The sequence below is a fragment of the Sparus aurata genome, chromosome 7, assembly GCF_900880675.1.
Source record: "Sparus aurata chromosome 7, fSpaAur1.1, whole genome shotgun sequence".
Taxonomy (NCBI): domain Eukaryota; kingdom Metazoa; phylum Chordata; class Actinopteri; order Spariformes; family Sparidae; genus Sparus; species Sparus aurata.
The window spans coordinates 19,894,728-19,914,086 of record NC_044193.1 but is presented as its reverse complement, the minus strand read 5'-3'; the positions used below and the strand labels follow the sequence as shown (position 1 = coordinate 19,914,086).

The following is a 19,359-nucleotide window of genomic DNA, read 5'->3' as shown; positions in this document are numbered from 1 at the left end:
TTTCTGCAGCCGTCTCATGAGAGCGATTCAGTTTGATTATCAGTCTGTGTGAACAGAACACAAGGTCACTCTACAGTGCCAGGTGCAGCCTGGGCTGTTGTTCATGGCGTCCTTGCTGCAGAGCCACAAACACAAAAAGATGAACTGGATGAAATAAAAGCACCTGCCTCTTCAACCACCACGCATGAGAGCGATTGGGCTGCTTTATACTGGAAGGGAAAATGTGAAATGACTTTCATCCTCTTAAACACTAACAGAACTATAGCAACATGGTGAAAATGGAGTGTTTAAGCATGTTCAGGGCACACATCAAACGACACCTTTATTAGCATTTGAACATTTACCTTTTTTCCCCCATTATTTAGGCCACCCACAACATATTCATTAACTATCAAGCATTTCAAACTGTGCAAGATCAATATCCAACCACATTTAATCTGCAAGTCTGACCAGATAAAACTTTATTTTATCATATTTATACTCGGCTTTAAAACCATGTTTCTTTTGATATTGTGAGTGAAAAAAATAAATCCGTTTCTTTTATGTATCCGTTTTCTTTTTAACCTGACCTTTACCTCCCCTTTTGGGCTTTACAATTATATTATTCTCACCACCAGAGGGCACTAATGCTCTAGATTAAACCCTTTCAGCAGCACCACCCAGGGCGTGTTCTACACACCACCAAGGTTATATGAGCCCAGAGTTCAAAGGTATGCGATACAGACAAAGGTGGGAAGTTTTTACTTTTACTGCCTTAACTATAATACAAATATGTGAACTCTCTCCTCCTTACAGAGTCAGAACGTGCTTGTTACTCTAGTTTTAATGCATCTGAAGTGAAAAATCGATTACGGACACCAACACAAAATGTCAGTAAATGTCAGTCAGATGCCTGGAAATGAGACTCAGTCAACTATCTCTCTGGTGTGTTAAACATCTCAGACAAATCCTACTGACTCTACCTTTAAATTTAACAGGTTTAGTTTTCGTTGTATTAATATGATGTGAGGTTCAGCTAGCTTTGCACAGAAATTTCTTTCAGATGGATACTTTTCTTCTTTTTAAACCCGAGTACTTTTCATATCCAGTACTTTCTTACGTTTACTTCTACTTTTACCAGTCTTTTTTTGACACACGTATCTGTACTTCTACTCGAGCAAAGGAGGTGTTTACTTTTGCCACCTCTGGATAAACACTGAAAGCATCGGTATCATGCTAATGTCAAGTGAAGAAAAACAAGAGCAGCCAGAAGTTATACCCCATCTCATCATCCTTTATTTTGTTACGAGCAAGCATCAACTTCACTTCACGTTGCCTTCCAATTGGTAGAAAAGTGAGAGCAGCTCCAACAAGAACAAAGGAAGCATTCAACCGTTCTGAAAACATTGTCACCTTCGATTTTGAGCAAATTTTCAAAATAAAACAAAAAACAAAACAAAACAAAAAAAAAAACCCAAAATATATCCGGACGTGTGAAACATGACAATCTGAGAATCAGTAGTGTATCACGTCTTCTTTCTCGCTCCATTCTGACAAACCCCACATGGAACGTACACAGAGTTGTGGTTCATGCAAAGTAAATTCCCCTTACGTCTTAGTGTTATTACAGTATGGCTGCGTTTCAGTTTGTTAGGCAGTGACATTCAATTCAACCAACTTACACTTCGCTCAGGGGCTGACCGGAAAGCGTTAAACCCAGAAAACTGGAGATGGTGGAGTCACTGTGGAGACCAGACTCGAGAGTCAGTGTGCACGTATCAGTGACCCATGGTACTGTACTTTTTCAATCGTAGATGAAACGTGGACATCAAGTGTTTGACATAATGAAACCGAGAGGCTTCGAACTGCTTCTTGTGAATTTCATGCTGCCCTCCAAATCATTTCTCAACAACTCAGGCGATAGGATACAGTTCAAAATTACCTTCCACTATACACAAATAAGTGAATTAACAGTATACACATGTATGCTGCCAAAGCAATTTCATAATGTACTGTACATCTTTTTAAAGGTGGATTCCGTCAATGATTTAGTACAATATCTATAGAAGATACAATATGGATCTACTTCCTCTACACATCAACATGGACACATGACATCTATGTAAAACGTTTTTTTTTTCACTTTTAATAAAACTAGCGGTGGACTATTTGTACAACAAACTGAAAGAAAATAGAATCCCCCAGCGGTGTAAGAAAATCTGGCGTTAATAAAACAAATACAAATAAAAAAACAAAACAATTGCCACAAATAAAAAGAGCACGGATGAGTGTTTTTGTTAGACCTGCTAAACTGCGCTATGATCGGAAAAAGGCACTCCCATCTCAGCCGGCTCAGACCTGGCCCCCTTTTTTAAAAAAGTCCAAGTCATCATAGAGGGGAGACTCTCACTACATTTCCACCACAGACCTCTTAAAAAAATTATAAATTAAACGAACCTAGGAGACACAACTGTGTGTCTCAAACCCTCGAAAGTAGCCTGGAAACTGCCTCCAAAAAGAGCCTTGAATGTGTTTTCTGAATTTTGGCCTCTGAAAATCACCTCGCATGCGAGAACACCAACATTTCTAATCCTGAGACATTCTGTTCAAGCCCCCTAAATCTGATCTGCTTTCGTTAATGCAGGTTTGGGAAATGTTTAACCGAAAACATGAGATAGAGAAAACACTACATAGTTAAGTGTGAAGGTACGTTTTGTGTCTGGTTTTTGTGAAAGATATATACAACAGCGATGGACAACAGGTGTCTGAGAGAAGATAAGAGGTTGGACACATTTTCCCAATCAAATGTATAAGCTTTATACTAACACCAGAAGGAAAATAAGTTTACCAAATGTAAACAAATATCTTAGAACAACTCTACAGTATAGTTCCATGTACAATAAAATCTAGTGGTCTACTGCAAAAAAATATTTCATTTTTAAGATTCAAACAAGAAGAAGATTCATTTTCAAAGTGTTTTCATATGGTAAAGTCTACAGTAAAGACGCTGCTTATTTCGCAATAGGAAACCAGTTTAAAAATGCATCTAATATATGCTTTTTCATTTCAGGTTAAATAGCTGTGCCACTGTAAATAAACTTGCAACAAAGCAATCCTGAAAAAGTACTTTCATTTCACTTCCCTCCCCCAAAACAATGCTGGAAACTGCACTATTCAACCAGGCCTCGCTAAAGCTCTGTCTGTCATAAATCTGCTCTTGCAGTAGTCTGAATGGTTGTTTACCTTCCTACCTCTGTCAGCACAGCAGGACCAGGATACGAACGAAAGGCTTTTAAAGCTGCTGAGGAAAATCTCTCGACTTGTCCAAACACACTGGCAGAAATGTTAGTACCCATATTTCCAGATCGACAGCACTACAGTACCTGCTGGCCTGGTTTTTGTACCGTTCCACGCGTATTTGTACATTAGCGTTTCTCTGAGTATGATTACCCTGAACAAAAAGAAAATCCCCTCTGTACAACAGTGAGATCTATTGGGAATGAAATACACTGACGCCTGGAGTAGAGCGTTGCCACCTGTGCAAGCAAAGCAAAGCATGTATGAAGCTGAAACCATCGACCAGTCCTGCCTACGAGAAAGCAACAGAAATGATTTTCTTCTTTGCGAAAAAAAAAAAAAAAAAAAGACAAAATGGACACCATTTTGTTGTGGAAACCTCCGCGTAACAGTCCTGGGTTTCTCTTCGTGAAGCAGACATTTTTGTACAAGCATGATGGAACAGCTTTTTGCTGAGATTTTAGCGACATGCTACAGCCTCTGTGACACAAATATTCTACATTACATACTGCGTCGTTTTTAGATATTGGACCCCGTTGAGTAGGCCTTCACTAACACATCGACTAATTACATGGTTTCTTTATATTTACAAAATCTTTAAAAAGCAATTTATTTCTCTACACATATGACTTCTCAAATATCCTCATGCACTAAAAGAAGGAGGAAAAAAAAGAAAACGCGGTCTACTTGTTTAAAGCATCGTTTCGTTTCACTGTGGACTACAAGTCAAGAGAACTCAAGTCAAAGCTATACGTGTGTTTAGCGGCAAACAAATCTAAAAGCGTTACGCAAAGAAGAATATACATTAGGGGAAACAAAGTTCTCTGTTTGAAAGCCTTACGTCTGAGAGAAAACAAAAAGTGCAGGGTTGGCTTCCTCACACAATTCAAAACAAAATGTAGGCCAAGTTTTCCTAGGAATTAAAATAAATAAAAAAATAAACAGTAAAAATCAGCAATCCGGTGATGACTACACTACACTGAGTACCACCACTAAGATAACAACAGGAAAACCTTGACCATATATACGCTGAAGGGAATTTTTTCTTTTTTGTATTTTTTTCTTTTTTACATCATGGCTCCTTGGACATGAAACTGAAGGGGGTGGGAGTGTGTGGAACAGTGAGTGTCAGTCGGTGATGTGTGTGCGTGAGCTTGTGTTGTTATGCCTGTGTTTCTCTGTGTGTGTGGTGTTCTAGTAGGTGAGGGTGGAGTCGTCCCACTCCAGCTGCTGCTGTCTGCTGGCCCCCTGCTGGTCCTCTGGCTCGCCGGCCTCCTCGTCTTCGCTGCTCTCTGACTCAGCGCTCGTGATGTCGTCCTCCTCCTCTCCGTCCTCGCTCTCCTCCTCCTCTTCCTCCTCCTCCTCACTGCTGTGCTGGTCCTCGTAAGTCTGCGTTCAGAGACAGAGGTTGGGGTTGTTTGTGAAGAGCCACTTTCTTTCACATATCCTGTCATCTCTCTACTATCAGCTGTCTAATAAAGGCTCAAATGTCCTAAATATAACAAAGAAAACATTCTTGATCTCACTGAATGCAAAACTATTGAACATAATCCACTGCTTAGATTAGTACATGTGATTCTTCATAATTTTGCCTTCAAGTTTATTTATTTTGCAGGTTTAAAAACAACAAGAGTTGACCAAATAGTGCCAATTAGTTGATAGCAAAAAGGCACAAATTGTGGTTCAACGACAGAATAAGAGACAGTAGTGCAATAAAATAATGCATCCAATTTTAAAAAATATGTGCAGAAAACTAAATAAAGCTTGTAAGAACAGTTTATAAGAAGGTAATGTTATAAATACTAAAACCAATAAGAGCATCAAATACTTTTGAATCAATTGTTATCTTTAATTGAAAGCTAAAGGCTACATTTTCACTGCAAAAGCACAATCCCCCTTACTCACTAGCCTTAACGTGGATCAGTTATCATGATGTGAACTGATATCAGAAAATATCTCTATCAATACTGTGCCGCAGGTTTAAACTATATAGGCCAGCCTAATTGGTAGGACCTCAGCCCAACTCCAATACTGGAAAATCATGTAACATGATGACAGTGAAGTGCACACATCACACTCATTTTAACCACCCCGACTGGTTTGTGATGCTGAAGGGTTTTCTTTGTATTTCACTTCTTATTATCTACTGTGGTTGAACAATATTCCCCACACCAGAATTTCATTTGGACCAGTCGATGTGATGCTCTTTTCTGCTGCAAAGCATGGCGTGATTTAGGCAGACAGTTTAAACACTGCAGCAGCAGGACCTTCAGCAATTATCTGCATTCAAAGATGGTAGTCAAAAAAGTCACTTGACAATATATCTGCTTTTTAGTGACCACTCACCTTGCTGCAGTCACTTCAGGACACTGTGACATCACTGTTGGGTGTGGTTACAGGTGCAACTGAGCACACTTCAGACCCGACAGAGATGAAACAGACCTGAAACTTTGAACTAGAGGGGGAGGTAGAACACTGTCTTTCAACCTGGTGTTAAGTTACTCTTTAATTTAAGATGCTGGTTGCTGGGCTTTTGTGATCATCAGCTATGAGCAAAGTAACTCGAAATGGCTCAACTTCTTTGTACATATATTTATAAGCCTGCCTACAAGCTGACTCATTAATTATAAAATGCCACTTTGGAGTTTTGGAAGACAAAAGATGTTGTTGACTAAAAAACAAAAACATCCTTTAAATCTGCACGAGACCACCTGGTTGCAAAAAACATAATCTAAATATATTGTTCTAATTAGGGAGGCAACGCATCTCCCTAACATCTTCATCTACAACAAAGTCTCTCCTCTGTCCCCACAGTGCTGTCAATCATCAGCGCTCAGATAAAACTAGGCCACAGTCACATCACACAGTATTAGCAGGTAAAAATCTGTCAAAGCTGCAACTCGGCCACATTTTGTCGAGAAGTGGAAATTCTGCTTGTCAGCTTTTTACCAGCTAATCATGAGAAAAAACAATTTTGTCTCTTCCTCGCGTGTGTTTTTACCTCCATGGGGTTTACGGTGATGGTGAGTGCTGAGTCATCCCAGTCCATCTCGTTCTCCTTGCCGCTCTCCTGGTCTCTCATGGTGCGCTGGTGTGCAGCCCGGATGCGGAACACGCCCAGGATGATCATAAACACCAGGAAGCTGACACACACCACGATGACGATGGTAGCTGCGCTGGGAACCACTGCCAGGAAACCAACACACAAATTAATCAATAAACATAAAATGACAGCTCAGACGTAAACTATGTTCAATTTTGCATGTTTGCCCAGAGGCACATAAGAACTGCTGCAGCTTTATGTGGTGAGACACGGCCTCCCATGTCTGAGGGCATTTCAAGGACTTCATTCTTAGGATGTGCCGGCGCTGATGTTAATGTCTTCTTCGTAAACTGCAGATGAATGCTTACAGAAGCTCTAGGTGTGTGTCTTTCTTTAAATAGCTTCGCCTGTCTCCCGCAAACCTGCTCTACTTTACCCCATATTAGCAGCATAGGGCTTCTCTTGTGCGGTGGCAGGCTTAGTGAGCCTGACAGCCCAGAGGATTACTGAAGCTGGGAAATAAAAGGTTGTGCGCAGACCACCGCCTGTACAGATGTCACAGACAGCACTCAAGTGTAATCCCTAAACTTGAGCCATTAAAAAAAAAAAAGGGCAAACAACCAGTGGTTCATATATGGCCTAATTCTGGACTGTAATAGACTGTAATCCATGCCCAGCATTGCTTGCAGTATTTTTTCTACAGCAGTAACAATCTAGCAGATTACTGGTTTGATTATGATGTTTGATATTAATTTAAATGTATAAGTAAAATCCTGCAATTACAGGCGGTTTCAGTAAGTGCTTATTCATCATGTGATTGAAAAGTATTTATCATGATGGCTGATATTTTGAGTTTATGCAAGCTGGAAATGATCTCTACATGCCAGTGTTTCACCAGAATGAGTTTGTAACTGAAATGCAATTTTCATTTTTGTGTCTAACATGCTAAAAATGACTTACTTTGACATCTTTCTGTAAAAATGTCTGAGCTATACAGCCTGTCTTTGCATAATGCAAAAAACAAAAGAAGAAAACATTCTAAGCTGTTTTTAATCACATGTTGCCGTACCTGAGGCCTGGTGTGCATTGACCAGGTTGTGACCGGATAGATCCACAGAGGCATGATGCACGGGGTTAATGAAGTTGGGCTGCACCATTGCATTATTGGCATGCTCCACAGGATTGGCTGTGTGGATTACATTCACCTAAAGAGAATGAAACCAGAAACACACGTTTACAGTCACAAAATTCTTCCCATTTTATACACACAAATGCTTCAGTAACTTTAGGGCACTTCGTGAACTCCTTGTCGTGAATGTGTCACTGTAAGTGCTCAGTCATACCTCGACCTTGAAGTCATTGCTGATGTAGCGACCGTTGAGTTCAGAGCAGACCAGTTTGAATTTCCTGTCAAAGAGAGCCTCTGTGTGCCAGTTCTTGTAACGGATAAGATGCAGGACCTGCTCGTAGTTGGCCATGGTGTTCACACCTGGAACATACAGAGGGGGGCTCGTGTCAACATCTGATGAACAATCAGATGCGTTAAAAAGCAAAACAGAAATGTTGTGGAACAAAATGTTTGTACAAATTTGTTTTAGGATGACTCGGAACTCCTAAAAACCTATTTTAACCTCAGAGATTTGTTAACTCTTGATTTCATATCACTCTGTTGTATATGTGCAACATCAAATGTCTCCAACCAGAAACCACTGCTATGTGCTGGACATTTCAGTGAGCCGTACCGCTGATGACGAGGCCCAGGTTGGAGGAGCTCATCTCGAGGCCGTGCTGTTGCAGCTGGGTCATGTCCACCTCCAGACTCTCGTGCTCCCCGTCCAGCTCGTCGCCCACCACAGTCACTTCACATGTGTCCAGGTTGTGCATGATCTCTTCTGACACCACTGTCTCTTGGACTGAATGAACAATAAACAAAAAGATTTAGAATAAAGAAATGAAGGGATCGCTTCTAGTGTGAGATCCAATATTGGGCCTGAAATATAAGAATACAGCTCAGGAACTCATGTACAACTAAATGTATTTTTATTAACTAATTATGTTAATTGACTATATTTCACTAACCCAGCTGAGGCAGCATGTCTTCCATTTTGCTTATGAAACAAATTAATATTTCGTGCACACTCAGTTGCCCCTCCTGACCCTGTAAGAGCTGTTATAAAGTGATCCTTAGTCATCTGCTCTGACATCTCATTTATTGATAGTGGAAGGTGGGGCAAGACAATGCAGGTAATAGCAACAGATCTCTGAAAGCCCTTTTGTTCCATATGGCCAGCTGCTCACCACAGGACATCGAATCTTCCTGTATCTGTGTCAACCTCAGTGCTCGACTATTGTCTCTCGTCGTCTTAGCTCGTATACAAGCGTAACAGATGGCACGGCTGGTCACTGACCCCTCCCATAAAGTAGTAAACAACTTATCTCTGTTCTCCCTCCCTCTCTGTCCAATCCTGTCGGCCTCCGGGCGTAATCCTCACCATCAACAGCTACAGTACATCTACACAGCTATTAACTGTTCATCACGGTGCCTGCAGATCCAGGCAGTGGCTAAGGTAATTCAACCAAGGCAACGTGTGGAGCGTCACTCTGTGTCACACTGCCTCAGGAAGCACAGGTCTAAGATTAAGTATGTGGCAGCATTAAAGGAGAAATTCAATGTGTGTTACTCAGAGGATGAGCAGACTGTAAATCAGGCAACAAAAATAATCCTCTGAAAAATAGGTTAGCAATATCTACAAAATTCCCTATGATATAATCTGGGGTTAACGCCGGGGTCAAATATGCATGTCTCTTACCCGTGGGGTCATCGTCAGCTCCCTCTGCAGCTTCAGACTCAGTGTCTGCCTCCACCTCGCGGGTGATGGTGCTCACAATGCGCAGCTCGGGGAACAGCGTCACACCTTCCTGGCTCTCGAACTCGGCGGCACTGCGGGCAAAGTGGTCGATGCCGCTCAGGCTGATCTTGGGCTCCTCAGGCTGCAGCACCATCACGTAACCTTCAGCATCAGGCACCGTAACGCAGGACTCCTCGTTGAAGCATCTAGAAAAATGGAAAATTCTTTTCATCATCTTTTGATGCAGGTTCTTCCTCTACTTTTAAAGACACAAGTGGCACTTTGAATTCCCCCTGCTTCCTTAATTTAGAGGCAGGGTGATGGGAAAAGATGACAAATCAAAGTGAAAAGATTCGAGCCACTTGGACATCAACAATGTTACGAAAGGGAAAAGAAACATGGGAATTAAGGAGTCGACACCCAAATATTCAAACTACATTCAGGAGTAATTTTGTGCAGTTTGATGTGTTCCATTTTGTGTTCATTACAGAACGATTTTGGCTTCCGAACAAGTATGAAAACAAGATAATTGAGATAGAATTATTATTGTGCCACATTTCCATTTGATGCTCTCATTTTGTCTCTTCTAATAAATCCAGTGCACCCCTTTCCTTTCCCGCAGTGCACTTTTACTCCCTTCCAAGAAAGCCTTAAACCTTAAGAGTTGGTTAGGTTGAGCGCACTGTGGCCAAGTGAGCTGTCTTTAGCGTTTACACCGTCTGTGGCGATAAACCCAGTCAAAATGTCTATCCGTGCTGTTATGTACTGGTGTTTGAACATATTACAGCAATCTTTTCTAACGTTTTGTATACAAAGTAAAAACAACATTGAAATAACATTATATACATTAATTATGGCTTTATAAATATTGTATCATACATTATATTACTATTACTATTAAATGTGTTTTTCTGTTGAATAAGATTTAAAGTTCAAATAATCCATTGCTGAGTTCTTTTTAAGTTCAATAAAGGCATAACATTCCGAAGTCAATGAGTAATCATGTTGAGTAATCTTGATCTCTGTATTTACCCAAATAATTGCCATCATGATTTGTAAACAAACTGACTTCATGATGGGGAGGATAATCTTACATATAAAATACTACATATAAAATACTATTACAGTGCTTCCTTCTACATTTAATCTGAGGGAAAAATAATGAAACGGCACCAAAAGCAGAAGAGCTGCCTTCGTATGTAGAAAGTGGTTGTATAAGGAAAATTCATTTATATGGTCTACCCAATAAAACTCAGTGTTTATGTGGATTTGTACAAATGCATATGAAAGCACAAATGTTAAACTGCAACACTAACTGCAACTGATCTTAGAGAAGGCTCAGCAGAAACTGGAGTATTAATATATTCTTTTCATACATCATGTGCAAATGTAATTCTCTTTTGCTCTTCTCATTTCGGTATCTGAATACATCGCTGTTATATAAAAAAAAATCTACATCAAAGAGAACTTAAAAACAGAATTCAGAACCTTACAGCTCCTCTGCCTCAGTCATTCTCCAACCCCAAAACCTTTCATGTTTACTCTCTTTGTTATGGAAATCAGGTACGATTACTGACCTCAACAAACCTTCCTCACACTTCACGTAGAAAGACGAAACCTCTCTGAGTGTTTAATAGGCATAGAAAGGTGGCTGATGACTGACAGATGAGGTTATAGGACAGAGACAGAGGGGTATTTTTGGCTTCTGTTACTTACTTGACGGTGGTGGAGATGCGAAGGTGCCTGATGCCAGGGGTGGGGAACTGGCGGGAGTTCAAGTAGGAGATGTGCTGCATGACCTTATCAAAGGCGTCAATGTCGTCACCCTCCACAGTCAGAGAGGACTGGTTGGGATTGAACTCCACCTGAAGAGAGAAATCAAGGAGACACTGTGAAATGTGTTTCTGTCAGACTGATATTAAGCTGTTGATTAAATGCATGACAAGCTAGATTAGGTTTGTATGGGTCACATTGGTAGATAGATTTACTGCAGGTCAGGATGTCTCCGAACACTTACATTTAATACTTTTAATGACAGTTTTAACCAAATTAAGACCAATTTTGCAACAAATCTCTTTCATACTGAAACAGTGCAAGTAGTATAAAGGTAAGTAGCATGTATGTTGTCCCGAGGAGAGGCAGGTTTAATGTATGAATATGGTAATGACTAATCTTATTCCACATTTTTCCAACAGGTCAGTGCAGATATAAAGTAAAAAGACAGTATTAGTTTTAAAAAATGTGTAACTTCAGCAATGAGGACTTCCACTAAAGAAAGCTTGAAACACCTTGACAAAAATACATTTAAGGATCGATGAAGGAAATTACCAGTAGATCAAGTGTTTTGTGGATATTAAGAGCTCACAAATGAAGCTGATTTAAGACACTTAAAGACTGAGAGGACAATTTACTTCCTCCTATCATGATCATAAATGATTAGAAATCTTTGTTCGACCGTGTTCTTGATACACAAATATACTCCAGCATGACTCAGCTTGAGTGTGTTTTGTGTCTCTCAAACATTTTGTCTCCTCACCTTGACAGCTGAAGCTACCTCCTCCGGCAGCTGCACGTCCAGGCCTTCCTTGCAGGTGTACAAACAGTCGATCACCTTCTTGTTCTCCAGCTTGCCTGAGCGGATCATCAGCCCTGCAAGGTTCCCCCGGAAAAACTGAGCCATTCGAGCATTTCCGCCTGGGTGCGTCAGGATGAAGATGAGGGGGAGAAAACAACAACACACACACACACACACACACACACACACACACATAAGAAAAGCATTTACTCAAGAGTACATTCCACAGACTTCACCTTTTCTGGGCTGGAGATTAAAGCATGCCGTCTCAATTTGCAAAGCTGGCGTGAATGGCGTTCATGCAAGTTAGTATGTATGCCCTTACAAGGCCCGAGGCCCAGTGCGGGAGACGGGAGGATGATGGATGAGCTTACAGACGCCTTAGAAACATGCAACATCTGCATTAACAAAGTGAATCACGTATGCGAAATTTGCCTTGAAATGTCAATACAACTGAGTATTTCAGTATTGCTGTGAGGTGAATCAATCCTGCCTAAGGGGAAGGGAAACTTCATGCTTTGTCTTCCTGCTGAACCATAATGAGCATTCGTCTGTGCTGCTGCAGAGTCAGACACAAACCTGGACCTGCACATCTGAAGGTCCTATGCTCATCCAGTGGTGTGTGTGTGTGTGTGTGTGTGTGTGTGTGTGTGTGTGTGTGCTGCTGTAGCTTTGTTATCTGATCTGGAGGAGCTACTGCTTCTGACCCAAAGGTCATGGTCTGAAAGAAGAGCTTCCACGGCCATAATGCTGCAGCCACGTCTAGAGTTTGTGCTCATTATATGTCTATTTCTTGTGTGAAAAACAACTGCCTGGCCACTGCAGTGAGAGGTGTGTATATATGGAGAATGAGGAAAACACAGAAAATAATGCAAAATCACACCAGTCTCACCCAAACTGCATCATGCTCCAAACAGTAATGACAAAAATAAATCTTTCTGCATCTAGAATGTATCTGAATCATTCTAGTCGAAATGGTATGAGGATGCAGTTAGCATGGTGGGACAGTGTGGACACACGGACATATCTGAGGAGTAAGGGAAAGATTTGAGCAACCTGAGGTGGGCTCAGAGACTGACTCAGTGTCATTGTCATGTCCTGAGTTGTCTGTAGAGGACAGAAACAAGAGAGCAGGGAGAGACAGGGAGGAAGGTTGAGGATCTGCAGTAGAGATTCAGAGGCTACATACGAGGACTTGGTGCATCATTTCAGAATCTAAGAAAGAGTTAATAAAATAGCGTGCACCCTATAATTATCAGGTAGCATCAGAGTATCTTTTTAATATTTATCAAGAAGAATAGCTAGATATTTATAGCAGAGACATTTGAAGAGATTTTTTCTTTACCATATATCCGTGCTTCAGACTTATTACTAAATCAACACATTTGGTCACACAAGAGAATTGTGGTTCCTTTAATGTATTGAAGAGTTTACCTTGCCAGCAGGCTCCGATGGTGAGCTGAGTTTCAATCTTGGAGGAGTGCAGTGGGTAGTCCTCTGTGACCAGGAAGGGCTCGAAGGTAGTGCCATCGACAAACAGAGACACGCTGGGGAACTCCACATTCAGCACATAGTGATGCCATTCTTTGTCACACGCCTGCAAAGAATAAAATAGAAGGGATGAAAGGCTGGAAATGAGCCTGGGAAAATCACATAGTACCACTGTAACCAACTTTACTCTTATATCATTCTCTAAAGTTGCACAAAGCCCGGCAGCTGACCTGGTCGAGTTTCCAGTGAAACTCGGCTGGTTTGTAGTTCTCTGCCTCAGACGGATCCTGGCGGAGAAGAAGGATCAGCCTGCAGTTGTGGACGTAGAGCGAGTAGTGGTGTCTGTTCATCTCTGCAGAACAGAACAGAGCAGAGATTTATATATATATATTTTCTAAGGAGCCGTTGAGAAGCAAAACAATCTTGTGTAGCCTCTAGTATTATTACTTTATTATATCTAAAACTGACAACTACACAACAGAGGGCAGTAAAAAAAACTAGTAAACACTGTACACTTCGGGTACAAGCCTGCAGCCATGTGCTTAATGATTACACAGATAACATCTCTGAAATATATCACCACCAGGATTTGATGACCATTTCATCCATGGAATTTCTTGTTCTTATTATTTACAATCATGCCTTAACAGGTTCTCACAGCGTCAGAAAAGAACCGTTTAAAACCAGTTTCACAACCGATTCCTTTTAACACATGTATTGTTCTCTAAACTAGAAATACAACTGTAACTTATTTACTTTGGAGTAAGCTGTCAAAAAGGGTTAGGGTTATCAAATCAAAAAATCAGTCTGCACATGTAATCTCTGTACCAAACACCAACTGGCTGCCAATACTTGGAAAGATTCAAAAATTTTGAGGGAGATTTTCTCAAAATGTACTTATAGACTCGGCCTGTATCAATATATAACAATAATCTACCATATGATTTGATGAGCTATAAGTAGAGAACATCAGGTTAAAGGTTTAGATCATCTGAATAGACTGTAAAGAAATCCCTGAACAGACATTAACGATTCATCTTCCTCCTATTAAATTAACAACAAAATCAACAGGCCAGCCTTTAAAGAACATAAATAGGATCCTTAACTCTGGTCTGGTTATAATTTGGGAAACTCTAAGACTTAAATGTAGAAGAAAATTAACCAAATGTGAGACATGAATCTGTGCTGAATGGAGGTCATGACTGGAGCTGAGATCACGGGTATGGGAGCTTCCTGTCCAGGCCACAGCCGTTCTGATGTAATCCTTCTTATATAAGCAGTCAGACAGAAGCTGATGAGCTGCCTCTCGCTGGCCATGGCAGAGACTTTACAGTCAATAAGATCAAGGAGCTTGTGACCACATGCAAAATCATAAAAATAGTGACAAAAATAGAAATGTCAGCGAGCACACTGTAGATACTGTTTTTTAATGTAATATAAGGCACTGACATTTTCAAATAACTGAGTGTGTATTTGGTCCAAGGTTAATAAAAGGGTTTTTTGTGCTGCTTCAGTGTGTTTTCCAGCATCAATGTCCAACAGCTCAGTCATTGTTTTCATATATGTGTTAAGTCGCCTGTGATTTACTCACACTAAACTGTACAGGCCTTTTGTTCCGCAGATTTCTACAAACATGACTGATGTAAACAACATCCGAAACATTACAATTGACTACAGAGCTTTAAGTTAATGTTGCTGTGATACAGCAGTCTCCGTTACTAGAAGAATATCTATATTATGGAGGTTTGGATTGGATTATAATAATGTTTGTTTAGTGTATGTTTTTATACACAGCTACTCACAAATCAATTAAGCTGATAAAACAAACTAAAAGTGAAACTGTCCTTGGGATACGTTACCTGTCTTGTCAGAGTTGCACAGGATGGTCTCCTTCTCATGGGCCCCGGGGCCATGTCTCATCCACACAGAGATGGTGAAGGGCTCCTTCAGGCTGGTGCTCACCATGCCATCAGGAACCTTGATGGCCTGGGTGCCATTGAACTCAAACACCTGGTCGCTGTCATGTCCATTGTCAGTGGGCAGTCCGACTGTCCAGTTGGCGGAGCTGCTGGGTGCAGGCAGGAGCTCCACGGTGCCGGAGCTAGCTCCTAAATAAACAATCCAAGTGGATAAAGCCAATTTTAATGGGCACTTCATTAAATTTCTCTCCAAACAATGCACTACTGACAATAACCATTTAGTGGAGCAGTTACTTACCACACAGCTTGTGCAGAGACTTCTCCGAGTAGGTATCACGGTCGCACCCCTTCCCAATATGGTTGGTTTCCAGCTCAACATTGGCGCGGATGGATGTGATTGGCTCATCGCAGGTCTCCAAGTGCATGCTGGGGAAAAGGGCCAGGCTACCTGTGCCAGGCTCGTATTCAATCCGCTTATTGAATCCTGAAAGACGAAGCGAGAGGGAGGGAGGAAAGAGTGAAAAGATGTCCTTCAGCACAGCAGAGATAACATGTGAGCAGTCAATACAGGGGCTTTCATTAGTAATTACTCATTAAGAATTACTTCAGTTCTTTCAAGCACAATAAAAGGCCTTGTAGCTTAAAGGAGTTAAATAACCTTATTTCACAATGGCAGCCTGTGTGTACTGTGCGTCGGTGGGCCGCTTTTGTTCAACACAGAGGCACACCTGTATGGTGCTGGTTGGCGAGCTACAGCTAGTAGAGGAGAGCTTTGATACCTTGCCAGCTGGGTTTGCAGGTGGGCTTGACGCTGATCTTGACTAGAACATCCTCAGAGGCGCGGTTTTTTCCACAGTCATAGGCGGTCACAGTCAGCTTGTACATGCGCTCTTTGCCATAGCTCAGCTTCTCCGTGTTCTTGATGAAACCTAAGCGAAGAAAGGAAAAAGAAAAAGAAAAGTGGGTGCCATGGCAGCTCTTTGTTCAATTTCAAAGCAGCAGATGTGCTTGGAAATAAATAAAAAAACATTTGACTATTTTGAAATATTAAAAGAAGTTGCCAAATAGAAATCTTTGCCTGAAAGTGCTTCACTGTCGCGCTGAACAAAAAAAACATAATTTATTGATTGATGTCTGTTCGGGCCAAATCATAATATTGTGATTTATTTTTGCTCAAGATGCTACAAGAGTTGATTACAAAGCTAATATTTATATAAAGTTTAATTAGCATGCAATGATAAAATGAAAGTGATGGAGTTTGTTTGATCAGATGGTTAGTGGTCACAGTTGTGCACCTTCACCAACCATAATTTATCCTCAGACTGATGTCTTTTTTACTTGATCTTTAATTCTGCTTTGCAAGACACAAAGATAATAATCCCCACAGTCCAACACAAATGACCAACTTGGGTGACATTTGAAGGAGACCGCCATCCCCCTCAAGGCAATAACCTGTGGTGAATTCTAAATAAGGCGTCTTCCTGCATCGTTGTTTACACAGATCAATAGACAATGTGATGTGAGTCAATAAATGTGTGAGTCTTGGCATGTGTTGCGGCTTTTGCCCCCCCGGCAGGCACCAAGACGTGGCTGCTTAGAGTCGATCCTTACCATCTTTGTCAACGGTGAAGGGCACATCAGGGGTGACGATCTCGTAGTTGCAGATTTGGCTGAACTGGAAGGAGCAGTCAGCATCCACCGCCTCCACCTTCAAGATGCTGTCATACTTCTTTCCCTCGATGACGGTGGCTTTGTAGGACTTCTCCTTGAAGACTGGTGAATACTCATTGATGTCGTTCACCTGGATGTGCACAGTGGCCCTGACAAAGACAAAATATACTATTGTCACACAAATATATGACAGAATTTTGTTCATTTGAGCCAGAACAAGGAAAAAATCCTTCAAAAGCTTTTGATTTCTGGTCCGTTTCATGTTCACACTGACCTATTACAAATAATCAGTGGAGTAAACAAGTCATAATGACTGACAGGTAACTCATTAATTTGGCAGTTTTGGTGACTTTTCTCCTGCATCATCAGTGCTTCTTGGATCAACCTGAGGTAATCATATTCTGGTGACTGGAAACAAATCTAGTGATGCTTCCCTGTGCTCATAGGTTTATTTTTCCTCTCTGGTGTTGACAAACTGCTCACAAAGAAACAATTGATTATTAGCATTCTTAGTCCAGATGACAACTGGACCTTATTAGCGCTGTGTCTAACAAATCTTTTCATTATGAAGTATTCTACCAATTATTTTCAAAATTAATCATTTTGTCTATGAAGTGTCTGAAAATAGTGAAAGTTCACATGATGTTTTTAAATTTCTGGTTTTGTGCAACATTCGAGAGGCTAGAAACAGCTCGTGTTATTCCATTTTTGCTTTAAAAAAATGACAATCGACAATCATCAGTTGCTGATCAATCTTGATTTGATTTAACTGTTCTAGCCATTTATCTCATAAGATAATGGACAAAAAAGTAGCAATGAATGCCATGATACTACAGGGATTAGTAACTGTGTGGCCACTATATCAGTGTCAAAACTCAAACTCATCACACCTCTGTTCGAATGCCTTTTCTTTCATGTCCTGATACAAATAAATTATAATTAATATTTGCATAGTTTTGACATCCCCACCTGACAGTTCCCACAACCAGTATGAGGCTATAATAATAGTCTATTGCTTGAATTCCTGGTAAAATCTCATATCTACCATCACACAGTCCTGTGACTACTGTGGTTGGTCAGGCAAATGCTACAGAGCTCATATGAACCACAGTAAACAAGAGTGAACGCAACATAAATTAATTTACATAAATATACATAAATATGAGGACAGGCTTCAATCTTATGTTAATGAACATGCAGTATTCATTTCTTTATCATTTGCTGTGATGTGAATATATGGATGCAATACTTTTTGAACCAAACGGACTCAACTATGATTGCAGTCAAACTAAACAGAATCTGAATTCAAAATACAAAAAACACACTTCTGAGTCTGACTCACTTGTGGGATTTCTTCATGTTGGCACCATCGGGACCCTCACCACAGTCATATGCTTGGATTGTGAAGGTGTGCTCCTTCTGCAGCTCACAGTCCAGCTTGTCCTTAGCCCGGATGACCCCCTCGCCAGTGGACTTGTCCAGGACCACTGCCTCGAAGGGGACATTCTGCCCATGGATCCTGAAGCCGCAAATCTCACCTGAACATGTCAAGAGCCAAAAGAGAGTTTGCTCAGAATAACTGTCAACAGGCATGATATTTCTAATTGTAAAAAATAAATAAAAATGTTAACAACAAAACCATAAATTCACGCAAAAAAATGTAAAATAAATAAATAAATAAATAAATAAATGAAGATCAGCCACAGGTTTTGGGTGCCAGGGAGTTGTAGTAGATTAGGGTGGGTGGTGGCTGTGGAGGAAGCCCAAAAAAAGCACTGTCATATGGGTGAGTATTTGGGGGAAGGGGGGAGTTGGGAGAGGGTGTGGGACATTTAGTATCATAGAAGACGGAGTGTCTTTTCCAAGCCACTTGAAAACATTGCATCCAGTCATGCAGGCAGAAACCGAAAAGATGTGGACAGGCATTTCACAGGAGTACTTAAAGTATCATAAATCAAAGTCACGAAACCAAGCCCATAAATACAAAGAGAACAGGATTTAAAGTGAAGATCATTTATCTTTGTGATAAGTAAAAACTGCCGCCTATCTTAAAAAAGAAACAATATTTAACAGAAATCAAAGAAATTAAAGCAAAATTTAATAGAGCATTATAGCATTGTGATGAGTTGATCCAGCACCAATTCAGTCATCAAAACCCCAAAAAGTCAGTGAAAGAAAAGAAACCCTCTCGACACCTCAGATAATGGGTTTTTATCAATTATAGGAAGTCTTCCTGTGTAATTTTGCCTCTCGCACAAAACTACTGCAAAATGAATCCAAACAAAATGAAATCATAGAGAGCTACAATAACAGTATTCAAACAAAACAAAACAAAGTACTGGATGAGAACTGGGGTTAGAAATATCAACTTGCTTGACATCCACATCAAATGACAACTGCAGCCATGCTAATGGTGGAGATTAGTGGTGGAGAATTAACTCAACAGATCCACTGAGGCAAAGATGCAACAACAGAAACTTTGCAGCAGAGAGAGTTTGCATTAGTTAACAATCTCAGCAGCTTTCAGTTGAGACT

The 19,359-nt window shown here is 40.7% G+C and overlaps 1 protein-coding gene across 4 annotated transcripts in view; it reads right to left on the bottom strand.

Annotated features, from left to right (window-relative positions):
- Positions 1-1,252: 1,252 nt before the first annotated feature.
- clstn1 (calsyntenin 1) overlaps positions 1,253-19,359 on the bottom strand; it is a 39,343-nt gene continuing 21,236 nt past the window's right edge. For 2 of the 4 annotated variants that reach the window (XM_030423973.1, XM_030423974.1), the window contains 16 exons: positions 18,167-18,362; positions 16,765-16,973; positions 15,933-16,082; positions 15,452-15,637; positions 15,094-15,342; positions 13,465-13,586; positions 13,178-13,340; positions 12,800-12,850; positions 11,705-11,862; positions 10,885-11,033; positions 9,130-9,374; positions 8,062-8,232; positions 7,663-7,808; positions 7,389-7,524; positions 6,278-6,462; positions 1,253-4,665 (listed from right to left, as the gene is read on the bottom strand). In XM_030423973.1, the coding sequence (XP_030279833.1) occupies positions 4,471-4,665; positions 6,278-6,462; positions 7,389-7,524; positions 7,663-7,808; positions 8,062-8,232; positions 9,130-9,374; positions 10,885-11,033; positions 11,705-11,862; positions 12,800-12,850; positions 13,178-13,340; positions 13,465-13,586; positions 15,094-15,342; positions 15,452-15,637; positions 15,933-16,082; positions 16,765-16,973; positions 18,167-18,362 (2,711 nt within the window). In that variant the 3' untranslated portion in view covers positions 1,253-4,470. The remainder of the gene's footprint in view (positions 4,666-6,277; positions 6,463-7,388; positions 7,525-7,662; positions 7,809-8,061; positions 8,233-9,129; positions 9,375-10,884; positions 11,034-11,704; positions 11,863-12,799; positions 12,851-13,177; positions 13,341-13,464; positions 13,587-15,093; positions 15,343-15,451; positions 15,638-15,932; positions 16,083-16,764; positions 16,974-18,166; positions 18,363-19,359) is intronic. The other 2 variants (XM_030423975.1, XM_030423976.1) reach the window with 1 other exon arrangement.